General features: G+C 41.5%; 1 protein-coding gene across 3 annotated transcripts in view; it reads right to left on the bottom strand.

Annotated features, from left to right (window-relative positions):
- The window catches only part of LOC132391756 (chondroitin sulfate N-acetylgalactosaminyltransferase 1-like), a 167,684-nt gene that overhangs the window by 54,941 nt on the left and 93,462 nt on the right, over nt 1–19,281 (bottom strand). For all 3 annotated transcript variants that reach the window (XM_059965333.1, XM_059965336.1, XM_059965335.1), the window contains one exon: nt 6,525–6,741. In XM_059965333.1, the coding sequence (XP_059821316.1) occupies nt 6,525–6,741 (217 nt within the window). The remainder of the gene's footprint in view (nt 1–6,524; nt 6,742–19,281) is intronic.

The following is a 19,281-nucleotide window of genomic DNA, read 5'->3' as shown; positions in this document are numbered from 1 at the left end:
AAGCGTTTCAGCACCTCCCCTCTGGACAGCCAGCGATGAAAACACGTTGTAGCGGTGTGCTACACGCAGTCAGTAAACTGCAGTCAAAGATAGCTTTATTCGAACTAAACAGCCTTGCTTTTAAGCCTCCCTCAACCCGCCCCCCATGGGCGCGGATGCTGCAAAAGACACGTACTCACAAACCCCCGTAGGCTATCTCCCTTAGCCTGAACTCTGGCTAATTGTGAGCCGGTTCGGATGTGTCAGGAAATGGGTCGCCACAACGTCTTATTTAGATTGTACAAGATCACCATAATCTTCAAATTTAGATTTACATTTCAAAAACTAACAAACTAACATAAAATACATTTTAATTAAATACTGACCATGTAGCGGTGTGCTACACGCAGCGCTAAAATTACGACACGGAGTCGGTAACTGCCGTCGAAGGAAAAAACTTTATTCGAAATCTTCAGCCTCACTTTTAAGCCTCCCTCAACCTGCCCCCCCATGGCGCAGAGGCTCCAAAGCTCTGTGCTCGCAAACCCCCGTAGGCTATCTAATTGTGAGCCGGTTTGGATGTGCCAGGAAAAGGGTCGCCACAACCAATTATTTCCCAAAGCAACAGGGAGCCGCAGCATAGACGTAAAAGAGCCACATGTGGCTCCGGAGCCGCGGGTTGCCGACCCCCGCTCTAAGTGAAGCCTAACTACAGCTTTCTGAAGGTGATCTTCAGAAAGTGCCTCCCCAGCACGGATAGTGATGGAAGAGTTATCTTCTTATTCTGTCCTGTTCAGATTGCAAGCAGAACTTAGACCACTATGGAGATATTACAAAAGAAGTGGCAATGGGTAATCTGTACAGCTCAGGTAAATGGAAGGATACAGGAGATTCCCCTACTACCCAATGCAATTATTGCATATTTTTATCTTGATTACCATCACAAATAGCCCAAATTAACATTCACACATTCAACATTGAAGCAACTCACCAATCAAAGGCCTTTTAAAGGATGAGACCGAGATCCTTCATACAAAGAAAATACATTGCCTCATATCAACTCCTAATTGACCTCTCCCTAATTTTACACTTGTGATTTCCTTGAGGAAATGTCTTTCATTATCTACCCTTCTGATTCCCTCCAACATCTTCAACTCTTTAATTCAATCTTTCCTCAATCATCTGAAGTCAAAAAATAGAACTACAGTCGGCCCTCCTAATCTGTGGGTTCCGCATGCACGGATTCAACCAACAGCGAATCGGGAAAACCCGGAAGTTCTCTCTCCAGCACTCATTGTTTGAGCACTTACAGACTTTTTTTCCTTGTCATTGTTCTCTAAACAATACAGTATAACAACTATTTACATAGCATTTACTTTGTCTTAGGTATTATAAGTAATCTAGAGATCATTTAAAGTACAGGCAGTCTTTAAGTCAGATTTCTATGTAAGTCAGAACGGGTACATCCGGTATTATTTAGTGTCAGTCAGTCAAACATTTGTCTTAGTATATAGTATATATTTTACCTTTCTATGCATATAAAACACCTAAGAAACATGTGTATTTCAATAATTAAACCACTGCGTTGCTTAGTAATAATTGTAGGGTAATAATTTGCTTAGTAAAAATGGTAATTTTCATCAGGGCAGGGCCTTTCACATGCTCCATTAGTCTCACTTTATCCTTTAAAATTGTTCTGATTGTTGACCGACTGTAGTCTAACGCTTTTCCAATGACCAATAGCGTTTCACCTCTTTCCAATCACTTTATTATTTCCACTTTATTTTCAATCATGATCGTTTTCTGTCAATGGAACAGAAACACTGCGGATTCAGCAGCAGCCATGGGTGGCGGGTCCTGAGCTCTGCCAGGTCCTAAAATCCACCGAACTAAGACAGGTTAAATAAGGTCTGGGGTTCGGCTGGGTTCTGAAGTCCACCACACTGAGACATGTTAAATAAGGTCTGGGGTTCCATTGGGTCCTAAAGTCCACCACACTGAGCCATGTTAAATAAGGTCTGGGGTTCCATTGGGTCCTAAAATCCAACGCACTGAGATTAAATAAGGGACTTGAGCATCTGCGTTTTTTGGTATCTGCAGGGGATCCCGGAACCAATCCCCCGCAGATAAAGAGTGCCGACTGTACTAGCCTTTCCCTTTTTTAAACAAACGCTCATGATATTAGGCTTCTCAGCTGAAGATCCAGCTTGACACTGAGCCTGTAAGTGCAGACTATGCTGCTTCCTTCATTCATAACCCCTTCCACCTCCATCAGCACTTCCTTGTGGCGGTGTGCCCAAACAACCAGCACAGAAACACAGGGCTTGAGCTTTTCAGTTTTAGTCCCTAAAAGAACTTTTCACCATCCAACCTAGCAAAATAAGACTCTCCCCTCACTAGTAATTAATTATAAACACTAACCATGCAAAATCTACACTTTCATTCATTTTGCTGTAAGAATGCATTCAAAATGATCACATGTCCTGTTGACCAATTTCATTTGTGTCTGGGAGGAGCTAGTCTTCTAAAATTGTACAAGGCATTGATGAGGCCAAATTTGGAATATTGTGTACTGTTCTGGTCACTGAATTATAGAAAAGATCTCAACAAAGAGAGTACAGAGGAGATTTACTAGAATGTTGCCTGGGTTTCAGCACCTAAGTTACAGGGAAAGGTTGAACAAGTTAGGTCTTTATTCTTTGGAGTGCAGAAGGTTGAGGGGGGACTTGATAGAGGTATTTAAAATTATGAGGGGGATAGCTAGAGTTGATGTGGATGGGCTTTTTCCATTAAGAGTAGGGGAGATTCAAACAAGAGGACATGAGTTGAGAGTTAGGGGGCAGAAGTTCAGGGGTAACACGAGTGGGAACTCCTTTACTCAGAGAGTGGTAGCTGTGTGGAATGAGTTTTCAGTAGAAGTGGTAGAGGCAGGTTTGATATTGTCATTTTAAAAAAAATTGGATAGGTATATGGACAGGAAGGGAATGGAGGGTTATGGGCTGAGTGTGAAGGTTGGTGGGACTAGATGAGAGTAGGCATTTGGCACAGACTAGAAGGGCCGAGATGGCCTGTTTCCATGCTGTAATTGTTATATGGATATGAAAGAAAGAAGCTGAAGAAATAATTGAGTTAAAGCTTGAACACACCTGCAATTGTCATTATTAATTTTGAATCAATTGTGCTTTAAAAGGCACCAAACATCATTGCATTCCTTCAACAGCTGTTTTCTAAATGCAGGCCATCCCCAGGTAACAATGGGTTCTGATTTTACAGATGACCACAAATCGCTAGAGTTCATAAGTAGGAAAAATACTGATTCATTACAAACCTGCACAATTATAATGAATGGCATCAAAATATACAAGTCTGATAAGAAAAAACAATTACTAAAAGTAAGAGAGATAGGGGAAACTAGTTCTGCTATTCATAGGTGTGAGGGTATGTACATCAAATTTAGGAATTTAGTAACATTCTGGGAGCTCGTACAAATGTAGGTGTGTCCATAAATCATAAACTAGGTATGGAGTGGAATCAAAAATGCCTAATATTTCTCATTTTGCGAAAGAAAGAATAAAACATACCCAAACCAAACCAAAAATAAATATCAAAAGGTTGAAGACGTATTTACCCACAGGTGCCTTCGGACATTAGGACTCACACACACATCTACAAGAACCTTGTGCTTTGCAGAGTGCCATAGTGCAGTGACAATATTTGATTAGCGTCCCATTCACCCACAGCGTTATTCCCACTTCATCAGCAGATAGAAAAGTTAATTTTCCCGGTGGATGCTGTTCATTGATTAGCAGGTTGAAGAGTGAAGCAATGACCGGGTAGTAGTTCTGTTTTGGGCTAACAATCCAGCTGCCTGATTAGGAACACAAATTCAAGTATCAGTTTGTGGATGACAAATAACTCTCAGTTGTCACAGCCTTAGGGAACACCGTCTGTTACTTTTTTACTGGCTTGGCCAAAGAAACTCAACATGATTGGCTCGGAATTGTCTCAGTCGAAGTAGAGTTGCAAATCATTCAGTTAAATGAAGCTGGCATAAAGTATCGCGGACAGCAGCATTTCAGGAAGTGGGTCATCCTCACCAAGGACAAACAATTGCAGACCTTGCCCATATGTTATTTATGGAGAATAAACCAAAAGGTCAACAAGCTGGATTTGCTTTGCTTTCAATTCTACAGGACAAGTTCCTCCTCTCCACACCTTGACCCCCCCCCCCCCCCACCCCCAACCCACGCACACTCGGTGCAGAAGGAAGAAAACAGAAGGAAATCCATGGAAACTTGCAGCACGTCCAAAACCATACAATGGTACTGGCATCAGCGAGCAGATGGAGTCCAGCCAGGCTGCACCACAGGCCATAGCTTATGAAACCACTGTGCATCTGTTCTACCGGCTGACTGCCGAATTAGTGTTTGGACAGGGCTGATGTCCTTAAACAATAATATAGTCCCTTTAATTTTCATTTCACAGTCAACTCATCAGCAGCAGTTACGCTTTACAACTGGTATGATCAGATTTGAATTTGCAATCATTGGGTTGATGATCACTTATTATGCACTTGACTAACAGTTCCAATCCCACTCTTTCTTAAACCCATAATTACAAATTAAGGAATTATCTTGAGATCAGCATCTCCTTTCTCCCCATTAAGCATCTCGACTAGCGTAAGTATTTAATCATATCTTAATACAAGAGCAAAATCCTGAAAGTTTGAAGACAACACAAAATGCAGGAAATACTTTGCAGATCAAACACAACTTTTGGAGACAGAAATTGAATTTGTGTTGCAGGTCAATCATTCAAACTCTGAAGGATTTGCTTGACCTGCAGTCTATTTTCCATTCTATTTTAGGCATACCACAGATCAGTAAAAAAGTGGACTACTTCTATATTTATTGAGGATGGTGGAAATTTCAGAACGCACTCTGCACTGCTTCAACCTTACATTAACCTGACAGATTCAGCTTTAGAGAGTTCTTGGTCACTACCTTTCTGTTCCTCAAAACAATTTCTCAAACTTTTTGCCTCTGACCAACTCTGAACTTCCCCTTTCCAGAGACGAGCCAGTTTCATGCCATTAAATGTCCAGAGCCAGGTGTATGGAAATATTCAGCAGGTTATACATAGAAAACCTACAGCACAATACAGGCCCTTCGGCCCACAAAGTTGTTCCAAACATGTCCCTGCCATAGAAATTACAAAGCTAACATCTAGCCCTCTATTTTACAAAACTCCATGTACCTATCTAAAAGTCTTTTAAAAGACCCTATTGTATCTGCCTTCACCACCATTGCCGGCTGCCCATTCCACGCACTCACTACTCTCTGCGTAAAAAACTTACCCCTGACATCTCCTCTGTACCTACTCCCCAGCACCTTAAACCTGTGTCCTCTAGTGGCAACCATTTCAGCCCTGGAAAAAAGCCTCTGACTATCCACATGATCAATGCCTCTCATCATCATATACACCTCTATCAGGTCACCTCTCATCCTCCATTGCTCCAAGGAGAAAAGGCCAAGTTCACTTAACCTATTCTCATAAGGCATACTCCCCAATCCAAGTAACATCCTTGTAAATCTCCACTGCACCCTTTCTATAGTTTCCACATCCTTCCTGTAGTGAGGTGACCAGAACTGAGCACGGTACTCCAGGTGGGTTCTGACCAGGGTCCTATAGAGCTATATACTTCCACCAACGCTTCAAGAGCTCATAACATATCTTAACAATAGCAAAAGAAAGCTGGTGCTAAAGGTAAAACGTGGTGCCTGAGCCCTTTTACAATCTCAACATATACAAAGTCCATCTTTGTTAGATGCTGTAAATTAGCCAAAGCAATAACCAGTTTGCACACAGAGAGCTCCCACGAGCGACAACGTGCCAAGGACAAGATACTAAGATAAGAAACTCTGTGCAGAATTGTAGACATTTATCCCCACCATTGCAAAGAAGGATGGCTCTCCTGCACTTACACAGAGAATCAAACTATCTTAGAACTGACCCCTGAGGTTTCCTACATAACGACGAAGGGGAAAAGAAGACTGCTTCGTGACTCATCTCCCTCTGTTTGTGCAAGTACTTGCCAGTACCTTTAAATAGCTGCCCTTTTATCTGCAGGCTGGGTCAAAACCAAAACAGAACCAGTGGTACAATTCACAGCATGCTGGGATTTAAGTTCATCTGCTCTAGTCTCAGTGAAGCAGTTACTAATCCTACAACAGCTATTTTGGTAAAGTCATTATCTAGGTAGCAACTGTATTACAATAGTGCAAAGAGGTGCAGTGCTGAGTCATCACATATATTCTAAGCAGAGATAGATTTTATAGGACTACAGAGGAGTCAAGAGAATTAAGCAGGAAAATGGCATTAAGTGCAAAGATCTGATCAGCTGACTCCTGCTATCATTTCTAATGTTCATGTGCACACTATCAAAGCATTAGCCAATGTGGTGAATATCATCTGTTAGGAATTATTTGCATGTTTTCGAACTCTTAAAGCTTTCCAATTGGGAAATAAAGGATGAATTTGCTTACCTGAAATTATGCATAAATTGTCGAAATGTATCAGCTCTCTTTGCGAGTGGTACAATGATATTAATCAGCATGTTGCTTGTGTCCACCTTTTCCATCTTAACTTTCATGAGCGGGCCAAAGGGACGAAATAGTGCCAGGCGTTTGAACTCATGGGTCCTGTCACCTTTGAACGTAAGCTCATATAAAGTCCCTTTGTCCTTCTCTGTGCGGAAGATACCTGCAGAAAGAACAGAGGTCAAAACACTGTGCAGAGCATCCTACCTGCAAAATATATCCGCTATGATGATCACTGTGCTTATGGTGAACTCGAAGTTCAAGTTTATTGTTGTCATAGACCTACATATTCAGGGTAGTAATGAAAAGAAAATTAGCTTTCTGCAGTAGCACGATACCTTACAAGACAAGGACATAGGTTAGCATAAAATTAAATTGTACATAACTCACGCGTGCAAAATTGACAACAACACTAGTGCAAAAATATAGTCTAAGGTAATGTTAAGGGTTTTCTGGTTGATTCAAGAAGCTGATGGCAGTGGGGAAGAACTGTTGTAAAGTATGAAGCTTGAAATAGAGTAAATGTCCCTTCATTTACTCTAAAACATCTTTAAAACATCTTCCCTTAGATGTTTTAAAGATTCAGCTAAGTGGAGGGCAAGAAAATTGATAAAGAAGAAAATGTGACATTTTTGTATACAGTTAAAAAGTACAGAAACAGGCTATTGACTCACCATACATAAGAACATAAGAAATAGAAGCAGGAGTAGGCGACCTGGCCCATCAAACCTGTCCCATCATTCAGTAAGATCATGGGTGATCTGTCCATAAACTCAGCACCGTCTACCTGCCTTTTCCACTACTATGTAAAAATCTATCTAATTGTATCTTAAATATATTTAGTGAAGAAGCCTCAACTGCTTCCTTGGGCAGAGAATTCCACTCTCTGGGAAAAACAGTTTCTCCTCCTCTCTGTCCTAAATCTTCTCCCCTGAATCTTGAGGCAATGTCCCCTAGTTCTAGTCTCACCTACCAATGCAAACAACTTTCCTAATTCTATCTTATCTATCCTTTTCAAAATTTTGTATGTTTCTATAAGATCCCTTCTCATTCTTCTGAATTCCAGAGTATAGTCCCAGGCCACTCAATCTGTCCTCTTAGGTTAACCCCTTCATCTCTAGAATCAACCTGGGGAACCTCCTCTGTACTGCCTCCAAAGCCAGTATATCCTTCCTCAAGTATGGAGACCAGAACTGCACACAGTACCCAGGTGTGGCCTCACCAGTACCCTGTATAGTTGCAGCATGACCTCCCTCCTCTTGAATTCAATCCCTCTAGCAATGAAGGCCAACATTCCGTTTGCCTTCTTAAAAACCTGTTGTACCTGTAAGCCAACTTTTTGTGATTCATGCACAAGCACTCCCAGGTCCCTCTGCACAACAGCATGCTGCAATCTTTCACCATTTAAATAATAATCTGCTCTTCTATTATTCCTTCCAAAGTGGATGATCTCGCATTTACCAATGTTGTATTCCACCTGCCAAACCTTGGCCCATTCACTTAACCTATCCATATCCCTCTGCAGACTCTCCACATCCTCTGTACAATTTGCTTTTCCACTCAGTTTAGTGTCATCAGCAAATTTTGCTACACTACACTCAGTCCCCTCTTCCAAATCATGATGTCCATTTAAACCATCTCCCCACACTGCCCTCAGTTATCAATACTTCATCCATTGATTTCTATACGTTTCAAGTACTGGTGTTGAAGTTAGAATTCAGAACACATTGCCTATCAGCTCAGTGGATACAGGTTCATGAGCAGCATTTTTGAAAGGGAGAGAACTCAAAGCTTTGAGAAATTAAATGCAGGGATGTGGAGAAAGAGCAGGTGTGTGGGATCACTAAAACTGAAATGCACTTCCACAGAACCAGCACAGAATGATCAGCTGAAATGCCTCTTTCAGTTCTTCAGTCTAAAGTAATGAGGTCCAACTTTAAAATTAGTGTTGTGCCAGCGAGGACAGATGTCTGGAAGCAAATCTTCATGAAGAAAATATCAGAAATGTGGAATTTGCTCTCCCCACAGAAAAAACTGTTGAGGCTGAGGATAGGGGAATGAGGGTCATCGAATGGAAATGTCATTTGACATTTCATGAAGCTGAGGTGCAGGTCAGCTAAAACCCAAACGATGATATTTTATCTCTGACCTAAACGAATACCGGAATGAAGACAATTAGATAAAGAGTTCCTCTTCCTGTTATCCAAATCTCACATCACAGGGACTCTTGTTGTAAACTGTTTCAAAGCAAGGAGAAATGAATAAATTACGAGTGATTTGAAAATGTCACTGTGCTATTTGAAAACGTTCTTCATGAGAGGTGCAGTAGCCTGTGCTCTGAGCCTTCATGACAAGCCTACAGCTCGGATGATGGATGCTTGACAAACCTTCGAGATGAAAAGATTGATTAGAGTGGCTGCTTCCAGTTGGCCACAGATAACAGAAATACTAGGTCTTCATTCAGTACTAATCACATCAGAAGTCAGTTTCAAGGACAACAAACAAAAAGAGTAAAAACTGCCCATACCAGCTTTGTTATTAATTGGTAAAAATGGAAAGTTTGTAACGGTTGCCAAGCCGATCTTAATTTATAATTTCAGAAAAACTATTCAGAAAATTGCTGATTATGATTTGGGAAAACATCTTCCAAGCTCTAATTTATTGCTTGAAAATAACAGGATATCACATCAGGGCTAAACAGAGTCAGAAGCACAAGGAGCAGAACAGCGTTATCGTCAAGGGCAAATACACTGCTTAGTGGGAAGACAGACTACAAAATGGACAGAACTGTTGTAATGTTAAACAGAGTACATGATCCACAAAACATAGTGCTGGAAATCCCAAGAGACACACATGGGGCTTAGTTGCCAGTCAATACTTCCTCGGTTAATCCAAAGGCCAAACACAAAGACCACAAAGTTTCCGGAAGAACATTTGGAAGTCTTGCATTGTTGAAGGTACAATGCTTTAGAGAAATCAAGTCAGGAGCCATTTTACACTCTCAGTTGGATGTAAAAAGTCCCATAAAATTACTTTGAAGAGGAAACAGGAAATTATTATTCCCAGTCTCCATCTAACGTTTATCCCTGAATTAAAGATTGCCCGGCCATTTTTCTGTTTGAGAAGCTGATGTATACAAATAGGTTTCTGCACTACAGTGGCGACCACACTTCAAAATATTAGTTGTTCTTTTGCAAAGTTGTTCTTTTTAATCAGAACTTCTGTATTCCTTCTGGAAATTCAATCTCTCCCACTAGACCAAGATCCTCTTTTGGTTTTCATTGTCACATAGACAGGGATATATCAGAATTATGGGTAGAAACCTTTCATGCACTTTCTTCCATTGGAAGCATGCTTACACATTTGTTTCATTTTCTTCAGATGAACCACAGATTTAAGAAACTAATATATGTGTTTGACGTTATTAAGAGCCTCTTGTCATTTTGATTAAGCAATGCTCCCATTGAGTGCTGGAAACACCCAAACAGAGAAAGAAATGACCAAAGTAATCTTTCCCCAAAAGATAACTAGAAGCAGCACTGGGAATAATTACTGGGATCGATGGTCACATCTTGCTGCTAATTTACTCCCCACTTAAACGACCCCTTTACCCTTACAGATCAGTCCATCTCTTCAGGTCAATCCCTTGCTGTGAGGAGTCCATAGAAAGCTCATGAGATTTCCTGTCTGCATCAAATGCCCACCACCCCCCACCCACTCCATACGATTAGTCAGGCATGGCAACAAATGAGAAAAAAAATGCAAAATAAAAATGTTAATAATACTCGGCATGTTTGGCACAGTTCACAGAGTGAGAAACAAAGCTGCATATGTCAGCCCAGATAGCTCTAGGTATCCCCTTTGCCTCTACATACAGCATTCTGCCTAAACCACCAAGTTCCTTCAGCTGTTTTTTCTTGCCTAGATTTACACATCAGAGACTTCCCATCACCGCTGGGAAAATTAAACAAGTTTGAAGTTGTAAATAAGTAGGGAGGAGGATTGTGTGGATATACGCAGAGATCATTTTTATTTACAACTTTCTTTGAGATCTGGGCAACTCTGGCACACCCAACATTAATAACAAATCTTTAATTGTTCTTTGAAGGTACTCAGCAGCTTTCCCGAACCACTTCAGTCCTTCTAGTGAAGGTACTTCAAAGTTCTTCTGACTTTTTAGATCTAAAATTCAGTTCTAAGATCTCCAAGTCAGGATGATGTTCAACTTAGTATGGAACACGGTGGAATTTCCATGAGCCTACTGCCCTCCTCCTTGGTGGTACAGGTTACAGGTCTAGGTAGCTGAGGTCAGTAATTGCAATCCTTTTTGTAGGTAGTCGCCACTACAGCCGCTATATTAGAGGCTCAAGGTCATGTTGATGGGCTATCACAGGAGTACAACCAACCTATCAAATCTGCTCTACCATTCAATCATGGCTGATTTATTTTCCGTCAGTCAGGTGGACTGCTTTTACCAGAATGGTGTTGGCCTTGAGTACTGCACTCCTGATGAAAGGTCTCAGCCTGAAACGTCAACTGTACTCTTTTCCATAGAGGCTGCCCGGCCTGCTGAGGTCCTCCAGCATTTTGTGGGTGTTGCTTGGATTTCCAGCACCTGCAGATTTTCTTTTCTTTCTGCATTTTTATTTCTTAGTATTTTCAAACACAAATCAAGCAGCACTAATGATGTAAATGGACTTCAACAACTGGAATTCTCACACAAAACCTACACCCCAGTTCACACTATAGCCATGGAACCAAATTTCAGAAGCAGTTGTTACAATGTAGGTGGTTCTGCCCAGGGCTGATTTTCTTGGCATCTGTTCAAACCCCTGGAACCCTGTCTTTGACAAGAACTGTGTCTTTCAGTTAGTTCATTCTTCTGTCCATTGTACATGTCCAAGACGATTAGATGTATCCAAAAAAATTATCACCTCGTTTAGATTGCCCACAGTAAATTCTCTCTAGGTCAAGTGCCCAATTTATGGACTTTGATGCAGAAGTGCAGATTACAAACAGAATACACTTGATGTTCCAAATGTTTAAACTGCAAATACAGTAAAACCACAGGATTAAGGAAAGGTAGGCAAGCCAGGAGCTTTGAACTGCTCTAGTTCAATTTAATCTCCACTAAAGTAAATGTTCTTGGGCAAAATTATAGATCAAATTGAATCATTGCTGGCAGACTATTGTATGAATCCTTTTAGGGAAGGTATAATCAAAGGAGAGTTGCACAAATCAGTCAAGTCAAAAGAAAAAATGCTTCTTACTCAAGAGATGTACGTGAAAGGAATTCAATTGTTTCCAAACTCTGACGTAGATTAAATGCTTTCTGAAAATGGCACAAAACTAACTGAAAATCCCAGATTTGTACAAACAGGCTAAATGTACAATTGGCGCAATATAAATGTACACCCATTTTCATTGAAAATCTGACAGCATTGATTTTAGCAAAACAATGCTCACTAAAACTACACCAAATTACACTGGAGAAAGACAGCAGCATGTTGTTAAAGCCAAGACAGAGAGCTGCTTGATGCCAAAATGACTAAAATGGCTTTCAAAGTTCAAAGTAAATTTATTATCTAAGTACATATATGTCATTATATATAACCTGAGATTCATTTTCTTGGGGGCATAATTAATAAATCCATAGAAAAATAACCATAACAGAATCAATAAAAGATCACACCAACTTGGGCATGCAACCAGTGTACAAAAGACAACAAACTGTGCAAATACAAAAGGAAAGAAATAATAACAACAAATAAGTAAGCAATAATATCGAGAACATGAGATGAGAGTCCTTGAAAGCGAGTCCATAGTTGTGGGAACATTTCAATTATGGAGCAAGAGAAGTTGAGCGAAATTATCCCTTCTGGTTCAAGATCTGGATGGTTGAGGGGTAATAACTGTTCCTGAACCTGGTGGAGTGAGTCCTGAGGCTCCCGTACCTCCTTCCTGATGGTGGAGGGGTAATAACTGTTCCTGAACATGGTGAATGAAGTGAGTCCTGAGGCTCCTGAATCTTCCACCAGATGGCAGCAGTGAGTCTTGGGTGTTGGGGATCCCTATGATAGATGCTGCTTTCCTACAACAGTATTTCATGTAGATACCTGTGATAGTCTGGACCGTATCCACTACTACTTGTAGGATTTTCTGTTTGGGGGTATTGGTGTTTCCATACCAGGTTGTGATGCAGCAGGTCAATATGCTCTCCACCACACATCTATAGAAGTTTGTCAAAGTTTTAGATGTCATGCTGGACCAGGATAGGTGCTCCAAAATAATTACACAGGAACTTAAAGCTGTTGACCCTCTCTATCTCTGATGAGGACTGCCTCATGGACTTCTGGTTTCCTTCTTCTGAAGTTCCTTGATCTTGCTGATGTTGAATAAAAAGTTGTTGTTATGACACCACTCTACCAGATTTTCATTCTCCCTCCTATATGCTGATTCAGCACCACTATTTAATTCAGCCTAAAACTGTGGTGTCATCAGCAAACTTGAATATGGCACTGGAGCTCTGCTTAGTCACACAGTCATATGTGTAAAGTGTGTAGAACAGGGGGCTAAACGCACAGCCAGCCCTGTGGAGTAAATCGTGGAGATGTTGAGATGCCAGTTTAAACTGACTGTGGTCTATAAGTGACGAAATTGAGGATCGAATTGCACAAGGAGGTATGAGGCCAAGGTCTTGGAGCTTATTGATTAGCTTTGAAGGGATGATGGTATTGAATGATGAACTGTAGTCAATAAAGGGCATCTTGATACATGTATCTTTGCTGTCCAGATGTTCCAGGTTGAGTGAAAAGCCAACGAGATTGCAAAGGTCATGGACTTGTTGCTCTGGTAGGTAAAGTGGAGTGGATCCAAGACACTTCTCAGGTGGGAGTTGATATGTTTAATCACAAACCTCTCACTTCATCGCTGCAGATGGAAGTGCTGCTAGACGATAGTCATTGAGGCAGGTTATCACATTCCTGCACTCAGTGTCCATAAACTGTACAGTACAGGCACTATTATCCCACATTGTCAGCAGTGTAGCCGGACTGGGAATTGTTAAACAACCATGGAATGGCAGGGAACATTGAATGCAATTATTTACTGAAAGCCAAAGTTGTTTATGCATGTATGAAATGCTACTGCCGCCATTACAACTAGTATACTTAAGGATAGGCAGGGATATGTACATAGCCCCCACTCTACTCACTTTACACCTATGACTGTGTGACTAAGTACAATTTCAACACCATATACCAATTTGTTGATGACACCACTGTTATGGGCTGTATCAAACATGGTGATAGAACCATAGAACAATAGAACACTACAGCACAGAACAGGCCCTTCAGCCCTCCATGTTGTGCCGACCCATATAATCCTTAAAAAAAGTACTAAACCCACACTACCCCATAACCCATTTTTCTTTCATCCATGTGCCTGGCCAAGAGGCTCTTAAATACCCCTAATGTTTAAGCCTCCACCACCATCCCTGGCAAGTCATTCCAGGCACCCACAACCCTCTGTGTAAAAAATTTACCCCTGATGTCTCCCTTAAACTTCCCACCCTTAATTTTGTACATATGCCCTCTGGTGTTTGCTATTGGTGCCCTGGGAAACAAGTACTGACTATCCACCCTATCGATGCCTCTCATAATCTTGTAGACCTCTATCAAGTCCCCTCTCATTCTTCTACGCTCCAAAGAGAAAAGTCCCAGCTCTGCTACCTTGCTTCATATGACTTTCTTAAGGCCCAGTCTGGAGCATGCATTCCGGGTCTTGATCCGGTCTGTGGATTCCAGACTCCGGGTCTTGAAGCCGTCCCTCCTTTCACCCTTGAGCCCAATTAGTCACACCTGTGGATCATTGTGGCTTGTTGGGGCTCAAGGAGGCGCACCTGATGCCCGTCGGCTGGCAGTGTATATAGGAGGCTCTGGGACTGAGTGGAGTTGGGGGATTGTCTTGGTCTGGAGTTCTCCTGGTTAAAGATGTGTTCTTTGAGTAAGTCTGGCAGTTACCCTGGACCTTGTTCCCTTCCTATCCCTTGCTGGACTGCTGTTGCCCTGTAGGGGTCTCTGTCCCTATCCATCCCTTGCTGCTGATGGGTTGTTCCCTGCAACCTACCCAAGTGCACTATGACCTGCTCAGGCCCCCATGTTCCTGCCTAGGAGGTCCAGGCCCTGCCCAGGAGTTATGTGGCCCACCCAGTGAACTCTGGGATCCTGCCTTGCCTGAACTCTAAAACTCTCCTTGCTTGAACTCTAAGACTCTCCTGGAACCCCAGAATCACCTTGAATGTCACGTCCCTCATGCAGACCACGGTCACCACACCTTGTCTATTGTTTAGTTGTTCCTGTCCTGCCCCTAGTACTTCAGAGCCTGCATCCTGCACTTGGGTCCTGCCTCCTGTCCTCTTATGACAGACTTGTTCTCCAAACCAGGCTATATCCTAGTAAATCTCCTCTGCACTCTCTCCATAGCTTCCACAGCCTTCCTATAATGAGGTGACAAGAATTGAACACAATTATAATGAGGTGACCAGTATTGAACACAATTCTGAATCAGCATACAGCAGGGAGATTGGAAGTTTGGCTAACAGCCTCTCACTCTGTCAATAAAAGCAAGGAACTGACTGTAGACTTCAGGTGAAGGAAAGCAGAGGTCCAGTAATCATCAGGAGGAGCAGAGGTGGAGAGGGTCAGTAACTTTAAATTCCATGATGTCACTATCTCAGAAGACCTGTCCTGGATGTGTCATATAAATATAATTGAAAAAAATACATGACAGAACCTCTACTTCCTCAGGTGTCTGTGGAGATTTGGCATGTCATCAAAAACTTCTGTAGGTGCTGCCTGGCTGCATTACAGCCTGGTAAGGGAACACCGATGCCTTAGAGCGGAGAATCCTACAAAAGGCTGTGGATTCAGCCCAGTACATCATGGGTAAAACCCTCCCAGCCATTGGGCACATCTACATGAAATGTTGCCGTAGAAAAGCAGCATCCATCATCAAAAGATCCTCACCATCAGGACATGCTCCTTTCTCACTGCTGCCATCAGGTAGAAGGTAGAAGTGCTTCAGGACTTACACAACCAATTTCAAGAATAGTTACTACCCCTTAACCCTCAGGCTCTTAAACAAAAGGGGATAACTACACTCATTTAAGGACTCTTACCTTGTTTATCTATGCTTATTACTTATTGCTAGTTATTTATATCTGCATTTGCACAGTTTATAGTTCCTGATGTTTACAGTTTACAGATCCTGTTTACAGCTACTGTTCTATAGATTTGCCAAATATGCCTGCAGAGAAAGAATCTCAGGGTTGTATGTGGTAACTCATATGTACTATGAAAATAAATCTTACTTTTAATTTTAGTATTAATAGCCTCGTATCATTCCTCACCTCACTTTCTGGCCAAAATTTCCCGATGTTCTGTGTGCTTGTGCAGTTTCCTCTACTAGTTAAGCTTGTTCACAGAACAAGGCACTTAGTGAAGTAACTGACTTGCAACCTTGAACATGAATTTCAAAGCATCTGTAATGTGTTTATTCTGCCACTATTTATAATAATTCCGCTATTTAGTTTTAAGGAACTGCTCTTCAAAATCAAAGTGCCAATGTGAAACTGCTGCCTGGTTGGGTGGGTCCCACTGAAGCTTGTGAAGCACCCTGGGCTTGCAAATCTACTCTGGTCCAATATCTGAGCCAGAAATTCTTTTTTTGCTCTAAAGGATATTTGAGATGACATCACTGACACATCTTTTTTTAAATTGCATTTTACTTGCAGATTCTAAAAACATTAATTTGCTATCTCAGAATTCATGGGTTGGATTTGAGTTTTTGTGTTTCTAGCTTTCTGCACTATTTCTCCATTTAACTAATAACTGTCAGAAGCAGAATCAGGTTTATGTGAAATCTGTTAACTTAGCAGCAGCAGTTCAATGCAATACATAGTCTAGCAGAGAGAGAAAATAATAATAATAAACAAGTAAATCAGAGTATATGTATATTGAACAGATTAAAAAAACATGCAAAAAAACCCCAGAAATACTGTATATTGAAAAAAGAGATATAGTATCCAAGGATTCAATATCCATTTAGGAATCAGATGGCAGAGGGGAAGAAGCTGTTCCTAAGTTGCTGAGTGTGTGCCTTCAGGCTTCTGTATCTCCTACCTGATGGTAACAGTGAGAAAAGGGTGCTGGAGGTCCTTAATAATGGATGCTGACTTTCTGAATCACTGCTCCCTGAAGATGTCCTGGGTACTTTGTAGGCTAGTGCCCAAGATGGAGCTGACTAGATTTAAACCCTCTGCAGCTTCTTTCGGTCCTGTGCCGTAGCCCCTCCATACCAGACAGTAATGCAGCCTGTCAGAATGCTCTCCACGGTACAACTATATAAGTTTTTTAGTGTATTTGTTGACATGCCAAATCTCTTCAAACTCCTAATGAAGTATAACCGCTGACTTGCTTTCTTTATAACTATATCGATATATTGGGACCAAGTTAGGTCCTCAGAGATCTTGACACCCAGGAACTTGAAACTGCTCACTCTCTCCACTTCTAAACCCTCTATGAAGATTGGTATGTGTACCTTCATCTTACCCTTCCAGAAATCCACATTCAGCTCTTTCATCTTACTGACATTGAGTGCAAGGTTTTATCTGTGGCACCACTCCACTAGTTGGCATATCTCACTCCTGTATGTCCTCTCATCACCACCTGAGATTCTATCAACAATGGTTGTATCATCAGCAAACTTATAGATGGTATTTAAGCTACAGAGATGTACTAGTGTTGCTCACCAGTGAGGAGGATATGTTATCACCAATCTGCACAGACTGTGGTCATCCAGTTAGGAAGTCGAGGGTCCAATTGCAGAGGGAGGTACAGAGGCCCAGGTTCTGCAACTTCTCAATCAGGTATGTGGGAATGATGGTGTTAAATGCTGAGCTATTGTTGATGAACAGCATCCTGACATAGGTGTTTGTGTTGTGCAGGTGGTCTAAAGCCTTATGGAGAGCCATTGAGATTGCGTCTGCTATTGACATATTGTGGCAATAGGCAAATTGCAATGGGTCCAGGTCCTTGCAATCTTGTGATGTCCAACTTCTCAAAGCATTTCATCACTGTAGATGTGAGTGCTACTGAGTGATAGTCATTAACGCAGCCCACATTATTCTTCTTAGGCACTGGTATAATTGTGGCCTTTCTGAAGCAAGTGGGAACTTCCACCCGTAGCAGTGAGAGGTTGAAAATGCCCTTGAATACTCCCGCTAGTTGGCTGGCACAGGTTTTTAAGAGTCTTACCTTCCGCCTTGCGAGGGTTCATTCTCTTTAAAGACAGCCTAACATCAGCCTTGAGATGGGGATCACAGGGTCATCCGATGCAGCAGGGATCTTCACAGCTGTAGTTGTATTCTCCCTTTCAAGGCGTGCATAGAAGGCATTGAGTTCATCTGGTAGTGAAGCATCACTGCCATTCATGCTATTGGGTTTTGCTTTATAGGAAATAATGTCTTGCAGACCCTGCCAGAGATGCCGTGCATCTGATATTACCTCCAACCTCATTTGAAATTGTCTCTCTGCCCCTCCACAAATCATACCTGGTTTTCTGGTACAGGCCTGGGTCGCCAGACTTGAACGTCACAGACCTAGCCTTCAGCAGACTACAACCTTCCTGGTTTATCCACGGCTTTTGGTTTGGGAATGTAGAGTAAGTCTTTGTAGGCGCATACTCAGACACACAGGTTTTAATGAAGTCGGTAACAACTGCAGCATACTCATCAACGTTCAAAGATCCCCGACTACAATCCAGTCCACTGATTCAAAGGAGTCCTGTAGGCGGTCCTGTGCTTTCCTTGTCCATATTGTTTGACCATTCTTCCTTCCACATGAACAACTTCACAATTTCTTATATTATAGGCAATTTGTCAACTTTTTGCCCACTCAATTAACTTTTAAATTTCTCTCTAAATTGTTTGTATTCTCCTCACAGCTTGCCTTCTCACCTATCTTTTGTATCACTGGCAAATTGGCTGAAATACTCTTGCTTTGTTCTTTTAAGTTGTTAATATAAATTGCACGCAGTTGTGGTTGCAATCAGTGATCTCTGAATACATCCCTTTTCCCAATGTTACACATTGCAAATCTGAAATTGAGCTCCATTGCTACTTGCCAATGCTAATATATTACCTCAATGTCAGGATCAGTTACTTTGTAATGTTTTGTGTAGCACCTTGTTGAATATCTTTCAAAATCTGAGCTAATTACATCTTCTAGTTCCATTCTATGCACTCTGACTGCTGCTTCCTTCAAGTCCTCGAATAAATATGTCATACATAATGGAGCCAATCCAACTCTGCTTGATCAGATTGTGATTTTCCAAATGCTCAGCTCTAAATTTAATGTTTTTCCAATATCAGATTAAGCTGAACAACCTATCATTGCTAACGTTCCATCCATTCTGAATAAGATCTTCAGTGACAGATTTCCAATCCTCTCCAGAATTTGAGAATTTTTGGAAAATTACAAGTAATGCATCCATTATCTTCAGTCGTCACTTCTCTTAGTATCCTTCAATGCAAACCATCAGATCCTGGGAAACGGACAGCATTCAGCCTAACTGAGTACTAATTCTCTAGTGATAGTGATAGGATTTCATTCTTCCCTTTCCATTTTAAAAAGCATTCCTAGAA

Source organism: Hypanus sabinus, chromosome 3, assembly GCF_030144855.1.
Source record: "Hypanus sabinus isolate sHypSab1 chromosome 3, sHypSab1.hap1, whole genome shotgun sequence".
Classification (NCBI taxonomy): domain Eukaryota; kingdom Metazoa; phylum Chordata; class Chondrichthyes; order Myliobatiformes; family Dasyatidae; genus Hypanus; species Hypanus sabinus.
Note: the sequence above shows the minus strand (reverse complement) of the source record. Positions and strands in the feature narration are given on the sequence as shown.